General features: G+C 42.3%; 1 protein-coding gene across 7 annotated transcripts in view; it reads right to left on the reverse strand.

Moving 5' to 3' along the window:
- The window catches only part of ADGRB3 (adhesion G protein-coupled receptor B3), a 443,727-nt gene extending 431,522 nt beyond the window's left edge, over nt 1-12,205 (reverse strand). For 6 of the 7 annotated variants that reach the window (XM_030946507.1, XM_030946501.1, XM_030946504.1 and 3 more), the window contains exons 1-2: nt 11,475-12,205; nt 7,996-8,764 (exon numbers count right to left, since the gene is read on the reverse strand). In XM_030946507.1, coding sequence (XP_030802367.1) covers nt 7,996-8,749 — 754 coding nt within the window. In that variant the 5' untranslated portion in view covers nt 8,750-8,764; nt 11,475-12,205. Of the gene's footprint in view, nt 1-7,995; nt 8,765-11,223; nt 11,373-11,474 lie in introns of those variants that run through there. The other variant, XM_030946502.1, reaches the window with a different exon arrangement.
- Between the last annotated feature and the right edge of the window lie 249 nt (nt 12,206-12,454).

A 12,454-nucleotide genomic window follows, 5' to 3' on the forward strand; every position in this document is an offset into this window, starting at 1 on the left:
CAGCATCGCTGCTTCTCCCCATCTCTTTTTTGTGCCACTTTTAGGTTCTAGTGGAAGCTTAGCCGGGCCATTATAACACACTTGCACACATAACATCAAGATCATATATCTAAAAAACCTAAGGTGAATAATTTTCTACTTGGCTGGTATACTGACATAACTCAGTAAAGGGAAAGCAGTAAAGCCACAATGGGGCCTCAGATTCCCACAAGCAACATGTTATAGCATACCTCAGAGAGTGACAATGGGTAAAAAATTCCCATTTAACATAAGGAGTGTAAGTGTATCCCTACATAATAATTATAATAATAATAATTATGTAGGTCTATCCCTACATAACTGATGAATGAGCTAGCAGTACATGAAGAACAACAGGTACCAGTCAGCTCCCAAAATGTTTCACATCTCCCAAAGAATTAAAGAGAGCAATTTAGTAAAAATTGCCCAAAAGTGGGTGACATGTTCACCCCATTGTCACCAATTTTCTACTAAGCTACCAGAAAATGGATGCTGTTCAAATTTTATATTTTTGTTGTGGTTTCTGCCATTTCTAGGAGATACAAATAAAATTTGGACTTCATTACTGAAAATAGCTTGCTTCCAAATTTCAGCTGCACGCATTTTCAACACCATCAAAGAAATACTAATTTGAGTGATCATATGCCTTTTTCCCCCTCCAGATAATGAAAAAGAAACTGAAATAAAGCAGACACAGACTAACCAGCTACAACTGAAAGAAATGCAACAAGAAGCAACACAAGTGAGTTTTCTTGAAAGTACATCTGCTTTGCTCCACCAAATGGCAAGGATGGCTTCAAAAGTAAAACTACAGGGAATTATAAAAAAGAATTTATAAATTAAAATTATGAAATAATTTGATTTTGCTAGTAGAAACATGTTATTACTGTTTCACACCTTTTTCGTCGGGTCTAATCTAACCTGTGTTTAGACCAAATTATATTGATGGAATGGTGAATTTGTCTTGAGTAAGGACAATAACTTGGCCTTTGCAGAGCAAAGTCACAACATGGATCTTGTACCCTGTTATTATTGATTGTTCTTATTAATTCTGATGGTGGCTAGTCCATCAGAAAACTGTGTCAGTAATTTGACAAAAACTTTATAATTTCTCTAGAAGATTAACAAAACCGAGAAAGACTTAGAAAAATTTTACTGTCTTCATCTTGAGATTAAGCTAACATCAGAAAGGCTGAAACTCTGAAATATTCACAAATCAGTGATGCATAATTTGTAAATTTGTATTTTATATAATGTACAACTTTCTCTGTCCTAAAGAGCATTTTATATTTCTTGTTAACAGTGAATGCAAATAATGCTCAATGGAATTCTGCAGTGACCTTTGTTTTATTATAATTACTGCATATTTATAAATGAACAACTGAACTCCAATTTGAGAGCTACAACAACTTTGAGTTGGAATCCTTTGATAAAACACAACTGAATAAACTTCATAAATTTAATTCCCTAAGAAGAGAAAAAGAAAGTCTCCTCTGAAAATTCCTCTGTGTATACCCACAGACAAAGCAGATTTTTCCATGCTTTTGCAAGCAGAAAACTAAACAAAACAGCAATATGGACAGATTTGAACAGAAGAGGATAAATTGCTTTAAAAAGAGCACAGGAGAACAGATTGAATGTAAAACATCATATAATCACTGTATTATATAAAGGCATAAAAAAGAAATACGCAGGTGTTAACCAGCACATAATAATAAAAAATGCAGTACCTGTGTTATGTCATAATATAACTCCATGTAATGTCACTAAGTCTTAACAACTGGAATCCCACTAAGTAAGCAGAATCTACATCAACTTCTGCTAATGGCACTGGAACACTTCCACATTTGTCAAAAGCACATGAAAATCAGAGGGCAAGGTCCAAAATACAGTACACATATTGTGGACCTTTCCAACCCAGACAAAGGGTAATAGGAAGCATTTGAAAACAAAAGGCACAGCTTACTGGTATCAGAAGGGCCAACAAAGAAGGCATGACTAGTGTGAAATACCTCATGGTACAGGACTCAGAATTATCAAGCACTTGTTCTGTGGAGGCAGCAGCAAGACATCTCGAATTCTGTTCCTAATTTTGATACTTGCTTTGACTTCATTCTGAACACTTAATTTGTTTCTATACCTTGCCCATTCTTTATCATCGGTTTCTGTTTATATCCTGCATTTCTTAGAGTGGAAGTTTGTAGCAGCATTTATACCCAGTTGAGAGCAGGTCTTCCAATGTTTGAGTGCAATAACGTACACAAACAGAGGTTTAATTCAAGCAAAAATGACAGGTTGAGAAACTAAAATCCTGGTTTGGGTCATAACATACTATTCAACCGAAGCATGAATGTTTTAAACAAGCAGTGAATTGATGAAAAACTGCTATTCAAATCCTATACAAGACACCTGTGATCCCTCCTAAGGCAAACATTAGACTGAAGCTGGCTGATTTTTCCCAAAAAATAACATGCCATCTCATTAGTGTGTGAGAAGTGCTGAACAAAATACTGACAGAATCTGTGATACCAAAGAAATTGCCACCTAGAGAGAGAGTACATTTACTAATAAAGTATTCAAATAACTGGAAGCAAAGCCATTTATATAGGCTTTTTTGTATCATAAAGGAAATTGTCTGGGTATTTTCCTTTTTCAAAGCATCAGACTATTCACTTATGGATTGATCCAAATCTCACTGAATTCTATACACATATATAAAGTGCTGATTACTCTTGCACACAAACTTCTAAACTTCATGCCAAAACATGAATCTTCATAGTTCACTGAAGTAAATCAGATGGAAATAATCAATACAGCACAAACTAAAATACAGTCATTAGTGATAATCACATATGATAATTTAAAACAATGCTAAGGCTTATTAAAGGAGGTGCTGATCAAAACTGCTTTTTCTACAGTGCACTGCATCAAAAAAAGATTTTGAAATAGAACTCACATGACTGTGATAAAGCACCTTATTATGAGTGGTTCAGAATGGCTCAAATATGTTCTAAAAGTATAAAGTTTTAGGGTGATCATTTTCTTCTAGCAAAGTAAGTCAAAATAGGGCATATTATGTAGCACATAATAGGAGATTTAAAAATATTTCCTTCCATGGGGAACCATACTCATAAACATGATCTCTTTAACTGATTCTGTTAATGTCAAGTGATATTTTTGGCCATGAGCATTTTAGCAGGAACAATATTTACGTAAAAAAATTACTTAAAGTGAAATCACTTTTCTTTAAAGTCTAGATTTTCGCTGAGATCAAAGAGCTCATAACAGTGTAATAACAAAACTGCTTAAAACTGCTCATAACCTGCATAGTAACCACTTATTTCAGTATTTCAGTTTAAACTTTTTAAAAAATATTTTGTAAAACATAATGAAAAATACTCCACACAAAATTCAAAAGTGTGTTTTTCTCATCCTCCTTTGTCCCCTTGAACTCATGAATAAAAGGGCCACTGCAGGCAGAAGGATTTAAAAACTATTAAGCTTCTTTCAAGTATGTTACAGTACTCATTCAATATTTTGGACAACTGTTCTATTTGTTTTTGATTTTCTAAATTTTACTTTAGTCTCAAATAGTTGTTGCACACTAAATATTAAATATTCCTGTCAAAGTATATGGTTGTTAGACTCCATTTTGTAATTTTTGATCTTACTAGACAAATCCTTCACTGATTTAACAGTTTTAATCCTGTGATGGAGCCATGATATGACATGTTATTACTGACTATGACTTCCTGACTAGGGATGTCCAGCCTACTCATCGAGCTAGTAACCTCTGGGTATGTGATGAATATTATGAATTCATCTTAAATGTGTGCAACAGGAAGTGGGCATTCATGGAATGGCATATAAATAAATGCATACATGTCATGAAGGTTCTACAAAACTGTCTGCATCCTACATCTTACTACTATTCAACAGTGTGACATAAACTGTTATTTTAAAGACACATCTATTACACTAAATCCGCTATTAAGATCTCTGTGTTGTCATATTTGATATCAGGGGAAAAAAAATCAGTTGCTGAATACTGAGATGCTGGTACATAGTGAGCTCTTAGAATTTCTGACAAAGTAGACCAAAGCTGCATTTCTAGCATAATAAAACAACCCTACTAAAATTATTTTAGGCCATGTGAACACAAAATACAAGATTAAGCCTGGAGCTCCAAATGCTGAAATTTAATAAATGTGAACATCCCTTATCTTTTCCTCTTGGGTGTAAGTAACAGGTCAAAGAATTATTTCCATTATTTTAGGAGAAACCCTGTCAGATTTGGCAGCAAATACAACAGGAAACTCTCTATAGTTTCTGTCTAAGTAACTATTACAAAACTCCACAATAATATTATGGCCACAACAAGAAAAAAGATATTTGGATTCCCTCTTGGATTGACTACATACAAAGTCTTTACATGTCTACTAGACTTAGAAATTAACCCTGTCTTATTGACAGAAACTTCATGACATACTTCAGTTACAGCACTGAAGATCAAGAGGATAAATTCCCCACTGCCCTCAAATTTAGGATCCTGCCAAAGTATTCATTGAGATCTATTTGCCAGTGCTTTGATCCAGGGTAAGCATCTCAAATGTAAGGCCACAGAAAAGGATCTAGATACAAGGAAACTGGGTCTAAGTAAAACGGTAGTGATTTTCAATATTGCCTTAATCAATGACACCAAAGATGATCTTCCTACAGAAGAAATGCTGAATAAACCACATATTTCCAAACCATTTCATTAAAAAGCAATAGTTACAGCTTCTACTTTTTTGACCTAGATCCTTTCATTGTTCAACACTTCAGAACATTTAAAAACACAATGATCCATTGTATACTTGTCACATCTTTTGTAAAACGCAACACTTCTTATAAAGGAAAAATACCGACTTTCATGCATTTTCCTAAGCCTGTTATCATATTCAAAATTGTAAAACTCTTCAGAGGTTCAAAATAGAAACAGTTGGCTTTAATCTAAGTGCTCTCTATTTACATAAGGGTTCTAAAATGTGACTGAAAATAGTTTTGGGAAAAGATTTTACACTTCATACAGTCAAGATTGATGAAAGCAATTCTGATGGATGGGAAGGTTTGCATAATACTTAGAAAGCTGTCAGGTCTTTGCAATTCCTTTCCAGAAGTCACTTCTAGGCAATGTCAGTACCAAACCTCAAAATAATGCACAAATTCATGAAACACAGTCATCAAATTTAGATCACTCTTCAATAGTAAACTCCATTTCCCTTAAAACTCAACTTACACTAGCAAAATTGTACTTTCAGTTGCCACTATGAACCATAACAACCATTTCTTAGTTATTGGTCTACCTTTTTTATGCCGCCTGTGCCAATCTAACTTAAACTAGATTGTCTGTGAAAACAAAATTTGTATTTCTTGCCTTAATGTTCGCTGACAGAAGTGATGAACTGCATCACGTTTGTAGCAAGAACATTCTATGTTTTGATCTCTCAATAAGGCCTTGATCTGAATCACAAACCAGCTTTTTACAAACAGATACACCTGACATGCTTAATGAATGCAACTGTATCTACAGAAGACAAAGTCTAAGCACACTTCCCTTGCAGATTTTTAGCCTTCTGGGAAAGGGAAAAAATGTTTTAGACACTGAGTGGAAAGCAAAAAGCTTACTGCTAACTGAGAAGTACTGCGAGACTTAAGTTGCAAACAGATTATAACTTTGACTAAAAATCTGACAAAAATTTTCAAAGTGCATTAATTGAAGTAATTCTAATCGTGTAAAAATTTTCCTCAATAAAAAACTGGCCCCGCTAAATAAAGTGAAAAACAAGCAAATCAAACCTTCCACCTACCAAATGAAATTTCCACCCTCCATTTCTTAAGCTCATATGCAGGAGAACCCAAGAGTAGGAACAAGAATCAAAATATGTCAGAAATTGGAAGCAGAATATGCTGGAAACACGTTTCAAAATTTAAGGGAAGAAAAAAACCAAAGAAAAGCTTGCCCTAAGCTTCCTCTGTCCTTTCAACTAAGTACTTTTCTGAAACAGATGCTTTAGCCTGGATACACTTATCCCCTTGGAATCTAGTGTATTTTGGGGAAAGATGTGAGAGCCCAATGTGCCCGCGCTGCCTCGAGGGAGCCGGTGCCAGAGGCCGGGAACCGGCGGCAGGGAGGAAGGATGGACGCACTCTCCGCCCCGGTGGCCGCGCCTCCCGCGGCGCTGGGCCGGGGGATGCGGGGGGATGCGGGGGGATGTGAGCGATGCGCGCCCGCCGCTCCGCAGGGCCCCGCCGGACCCGCGCACCGCGGCCGCGCTCCCTGCGCGCGTTCCGCTCCGCGCTCTCCTGTTCTCCGCCTGGGGCCGCGGCTCCCCCGCGCTTCCCATGACTCACACGGCGGAGCCCGGGGGGCGGAAGCGGCGCCTCCCCCCCGCGGACGGGCGGTGCGAGCGCCCCGCACCCGCGCAGCGCCCCCGGCTCCGCTGCTGCGGCCGGGGCTGCCCCCGCCTGCCGGGGCACTACTCAGCTCCGAACGATGTGAACTACCATCCCTGCCACCGAACGAGCTCCTCTAGGGGATTTCTGCGGCAGCCGGGCCTCCCCCGTCCGTCAGAACCGTTCTGGTCCCGGGCTGGCGGCGGAGCGCGGAGCCGCAGGACGCTCAAAGCGTCCCGCTCGCCAGCCTTCCCCTCCCCCGGCCCTGCCCTTGGCCGCTGGCACCGCGGCAGCTGGAGCAAGTTCAGCTTTTCTTCTCCCACAGCACTGGGGCTTGGCTGCCCTTAAAGAAAATCCTCTCCTAACAACGTGTCAATGTTACATTCCTCCACAAAGCAACTTCTATTAGGGGGGCTGGGAGCTTGGCACTGCCTCGCCACAGACTGAGAGCTTTGTGGCTATGCAAAAAACAAGGAGAGAGGGAACATTTCCTGCATTAAAATGCAATACCCCAGGCTCGATGATTTATCCTCACCCTCCCCCCACTCCCGCATGGCAGCTCTGAAGGACCCCCTCGCCAAGAGCCTGCATCCAGTGCCCCCATCTATGTTCAACCCACGCTTTCCCTGCCTCACAACCCTTCAAAGTCCTTCTAAAAATCACCCTCCCGCCCCAACCTCTCCAGAATGTCAGGCTAAAACAAGAGTACGTAGCAGAGGGACTACGTGGAAGGCTGCCGTGCCAACTGCTAGACCCCTGACTTCCCACCCTTCCGCAACAGCCCCCTCCCCTTTTTCCAGCAGGGACATGAAGCAGCTGCTGGGACTGGAGCAGCTGCTGGGAATGACACATCAACCCCCTCCTCGCTAATACTGCAATGAGATTCTGAGCCTCCATCTCCGGGAGCAGGGACTGCCTGGAGAATGGGTGCAGGAGCAGCCACTGGCCCCTTCCCAGAGCTCCCAGGAGGTTAAACCAGCATGTCCTGCCTGCACAGCGCCTCGCCTCTTCAGGCATCTCAGGCAGAGGCTTCACCCTGACGAATTGCATTTGCTCTTGGTTTTTTTGTAGGTTGCTGAGGCCTGGCCCAGGGACCAGGTGTCCTGAACATGGTAAATCTCTTGGTCTTTTGGTCAGGTTGCCTGCATGCCTTTGGAAATGTTTTCCTTGCAAAGTCGAGGGATCATATCAAGGTTTTGCAGTTGGGTGGTTGCTGTAAGGAGATGGTGAGGGGGAGAGTGATTTCTGGCTCACCACCTGTGGGCATTACTGTAAGTGAGGCCTTAGAACAGATGGATCCTACTTGTGAGGAGTTTCAACGGTGCTCAGCAGAACTATAAACTGTAGGTTAGGCCAGTTTAGAAATGAAAATTCAGCCTTCCCTGCCTTTTAAGGGAGTGTGCATCTTCTCCAGCCCTTTCGCCTCATCTAGAGGAGAGCCTGAGTGGAGAGGAACTGAAACGAATGTGAGTATTAAGGAGAGCTGGCAGCAGGACTTACACACTGGCATGGCATTCAGACCCCCCTCCAAGAAGCACCTACCTTCTTTTGGTGGCCGCTTGGCTTCCCTGGTGAGATTGCAGACCTGGGTGGTTTGCAGCTCCTGGGTCAGGCAGCCTTCCGTCTGCTCGTTGAGGGGCAGCACCACGTTATTGAGCAACACCAGGGACTGGTCGTCTATTCCCCACTCTCCCAAATGCTGAGGGCAGGTGCATTTTGTATACATGATCCCACAGGACTCGGTTCTCCCATTTTCAGATTTCAAGCAGCTCTCCAACCAAGTGCATAACACATGGCACCCAAACTGGCTCGGGCTCACCTTGTTCAACACCAAAAATTCAAAGAAGGATTTGTGGTCTTCTTCTTTTTTGTGTAATCCTGGGAAGTTGATAGGGTAGACACGACGTATCTGAATAAAATTCTTATCATACTGCAGAAATACAAAAGCATTCTTGGAGTTGCACAGCTGCATTATAGAATGGTTATTTTTTAAAAGATCCTTTATTTTTTCATGAGAAAAATGATCAAACTGATAAGCCAAGAGGGAAAAGTTGGAGCAGCTGAAGTCCTTTTTGGAAAATTTCAGGTAAATACTATATTTGGTTGGATCTGGATTTTCCAGCGTCCAAGTGCAGTTTGTGAAGTTTTTAGGAAACATTTCACTTACAGAATACGATCCATAAATGACCCCCTTCACCAACGTGGAACACCAGAAGTCTTGGGCAGCATTAAATCCAAACATAACCAGTAGATAGGTGGAAAATATATAAATCAGCAAATTACGAACAGCCTTCATCCTATGTCATTTGGCCTGCAGGAGATGAAACGAAATAAAAATGCAAGTAGAATTCTTCACGCATAGAAAACCAAACTCCTTCCAATATTCGAGCCAGCTGTTTTCAAGCTTGCAGTTAGAGCCCCTTTCAGAAAGAAGGGCAGGTAATTTTTATTTTATAACGCAAGGGCCGGGGTTGCTGCTGTGTGAACAGCGCCATCACGTGGCCATCGCCACAGACACGGCTTCCACAGACAAATTAAAACTCAACATCTATTAGATTATTAATAGGAATGTCCTCTCCTCTCTAGGATTTAGTCATCATGGCGTGGACTAGAACTGCTCAACTTAAGTAAAAACCTAGATGCCTTACCTGACAGACCAAGAGAAGAGAAATTTATTTATTTATTTATCCAAAAAGTAAATAATTAATCGGCTATAGTTATGTACGTGCATATATGATATACACATGCAGAATTTCACCAGAATAGAACAAGAAAGCCTGTAGAATTTGTTATATATTATTTTTCTCTTAAGTCTGAGAAGTAACTGAATTATTACAGCTATAATTTAAAAAAGCTCAAATTACTGTTTGTTACAGATAGAACATTATCTCCCATATGCCTACATGTCTTCACCGTGGCTGCCAGGTCTCTAAAAAGGCAGCAAATACTGAGATTAATGCATTAATAAAATTTTGACAGTATTGAAGAAAGAAACAAAGACAGATGGATATAACTACTGCTGGTCTGACACGATCACTAAATGCCAGCTTTTTAAGATAATAATTTCAATGTGCTTCAGCCTCTAAGGATATATAAAATGGATCACAGTATTAGTATTACAATCAGTAGCTCTATGTAACTGGCCATGCTACAGCAGGATCTCTGCACCTATTGGACTGCACTTGCCCTCTGATTACGAATTACTTGTACTATCTGATCAGCTCCTGTGTTTTGCAGCCCTGGCTTGAACAAGGAAAAAAATTACATTTTCTCTGCTAGTATCTCCAAATAAAGCTGTTTTACTGCACCTGCCAACCCTCAGAGTCTCCACATGCTCTGTTTCTTTTAACAGTGGCCTAGGTTCATACAGAGAACCTGAGTTACATTTATCTCTGTAATGATATCCAAAAATTTCAGGTTGAAGGTTTTCAGCATTAACCTTTGAAAAGTTGCTTATCTCTTACAAATTAGTAGTTTTGCACTCTCTGCTCTTAAATGCAAGCAGAAAGAAAGATACCAACCTAATTTCAAAACTCTCTAGACTGCAGTCTCTTCCACTGTTGCTCTGTGAGCAGAGGCACACATACACACAGGCACCGTTACTGAGTTTTGATGTGTGTCTTTGCCTGGCTTTTCATCTCCTCACCAAACAGCAAGGCATCTTCTGTTTCCCATTGCGTAACACACAGCAAGTCACCGGATTAAGCTCCCTTGAAGAGATTTTCCTATCTCCTAGATAATGCAAACTCTGAATCCTGAAATGGGCAAAAAGCAGTACCAACTCTAACCCTCTTCATAGCAGAGGTTTAAAAAAAAAAAAAAAGGAAAAAAAAAAGAAGCAGGGCTGCTGCTGGGTCTATCCACATGGTCAGATTTTCTCCTTTCTGAGTATCCGTCTCAGTGAATAACATGGTTCTCCTTCACCAAACAGGGCTGGTACAGCATTTAAGGTCTTAAAAAAGAGAAACTTATTGGGAATTCTGGAAACAATTTCCCCTTTGCTGAAGCACTTTGCAGGCAATGCAGTGCTGCGCAGTGTTATTCAGGATGGTGTAGGCGTTGAAAGCCAATGTGACAATAAGTGTCTAAATTAAGAATTCCACCCATGAAAAAGGATTAATTTTATAATCTGGAAAGTAGAAAGGGAGCTTATTTGCTTTTCTGTTTGAAAAGGAAAAAAGCCTCTGAGTTTTTCCATCCTATGTAATATCTGTATTAGAAAAAATAAAGACCTCTGCAGTGCTAGGCTGTTTTCTATGAAGAAATGTAAAGCCCTCATTTTAGTTGTGCATTTGTTCATGCACGGCTACTGAAACAGAGCACTGTCTTAATCCCTCTCTCCCTGTGTGCATTACACACGCACACATGCACACACACACGAACTGAGGGTGCCGGCAGCCTTCAGTTAGTTTGCAGCATTGCTAGATGCAGAGTGAACCTGCTCGCTGGAAGGATTAAGACACTCAGATTAAAAAGATCTTTCTTTTCCATGGAGGAGGGAGTTAAAGAATGGCCACAGAGGCTTAGGGTCGCCTATTTGGGAAGGGGGAGAATTCTCTTCTGCTGAAAAGAAACGGGCATTTAGTTTGGATATTCCCCGAACTGATTTTCTAGGTGACACTGTAGTTTAGCCGAACATAGACGGCGCCATCACTCCATTTATTTTTTTTTCCCCCAACAGAAGACCCACTGACTTCTCTTATTTTAACTTCCTATTAACCTAACAATTCCCCCCACCCCCCATACAAATTACCCCAATCGTGCACAAACCTCAGGTTTTCTCGGTCTCGCTGGAAATTACTCTCAGGGAAGCAGACCTGTCGCAAAACGGACTTCTCTAACTTTTAAACTGCAGCGCTGAAGTAAATGCGGAGATCATTTCGTATGTGCTGTCTCTCTCTCTATCCTTCAGCAACAGCCTGTCCCCCTCCTCCGCCGCCTCCTCCCCGGAATCCCAAGCTAAAAGCTCTCCAGTCGTAATCCCTGGAAATGGGAAATGGAAATGCCCCGGGCACCCTTACCTTCCACTCCGAAAGCTGTCAGGCTATTTCTCTAAAACACTAGCACCATAGGCACACGTCCCAACAACAGTGATGGAGAGATTCCCCTTCTGACGGAAGCACCGTTTCCCATTTTTCCCGGCTCAGGTTCAAAACCAAGATTTAAAAAAGCAGCAGAAGATAAAAAACGCAGCGAGAAAATCCCCGCACGCCACACGCACACCCCACCGAGGAAAAAAATCAGCTTTGGCTCCGGATCCACCAAATCCAACCACATGAAGGGAAAGAAAACAGAAAAAAAAAAAAAAAAAAAAAAAGAAAAAACAAAAAAAAACCACAACCACCTCAAACCAGCGAGACTGCAGGGGGAAAAATGGAAGTGGCTGAGCAAGCGAAGGTTTTTTTTTTGTTTGGATTTTTGTTGGTTTTTTTGGTTTTTTTTTTTTTACTTGAAACAAAGTCTCAGCACAGCAGCCCGATGCACGGCGATGCCAGGCAGTCGACGGTCTGAGAGAAGGACTAAGGCGCTAGTGCGGATTTGTTGGTGGGTTTTGTTGTTGTTGTTGTTGTTATTACTAATAGACTTATTCCTCCTTCCCTCCTCCTCCTCCTCCTCCTCCCCCCAGGCACTAATGGCCGGACAGCGGCGGGGGGTCCTCGGCTGCCGATGTCGGGGAGCGGTGTGAGCGCCGGGCGCGCAGGGAGCACGGCGGCGGCGGCGGCGGGAGCGCGTCTCTGCCGCTGCGTGTGGCTCTGCCTGTGCGTGCGTGCGCGCGCGTCCGCCTGCGCGCCCGCGCCTGCCGAGCCCGCCCGCCTCCGTGGGAGCCGGGCCGGGAGCGCGCGCGTGTGCGCGCCCCCAAACCCCGCGCGCTCCCGGCCGCCCGCCGAGGGAATGGTGTGGGGGGCGGCTGCGTGCGCGCGCCTGCGCCCGCTCGCGCGCGTGCCCGCGGCGCCCCCCGGCCCCGAGAGCCGGGCCCGCGGAGCGGTGCGCGCGTCACGGG

Source organism: Camarhynchus parvulus, chromosome 3, assembly GCF_901933205.1.
Source record: "Camarhynchus parvulus chromosome 3, STF_HiC, whole genome shotgun sequence".
Lineage (NCBI taxonomy): Eukaryota > Metazoa > Chordata > Aves > Passeriformes > Thraupidae > Camarhynchus > Camarhynchus parvulus.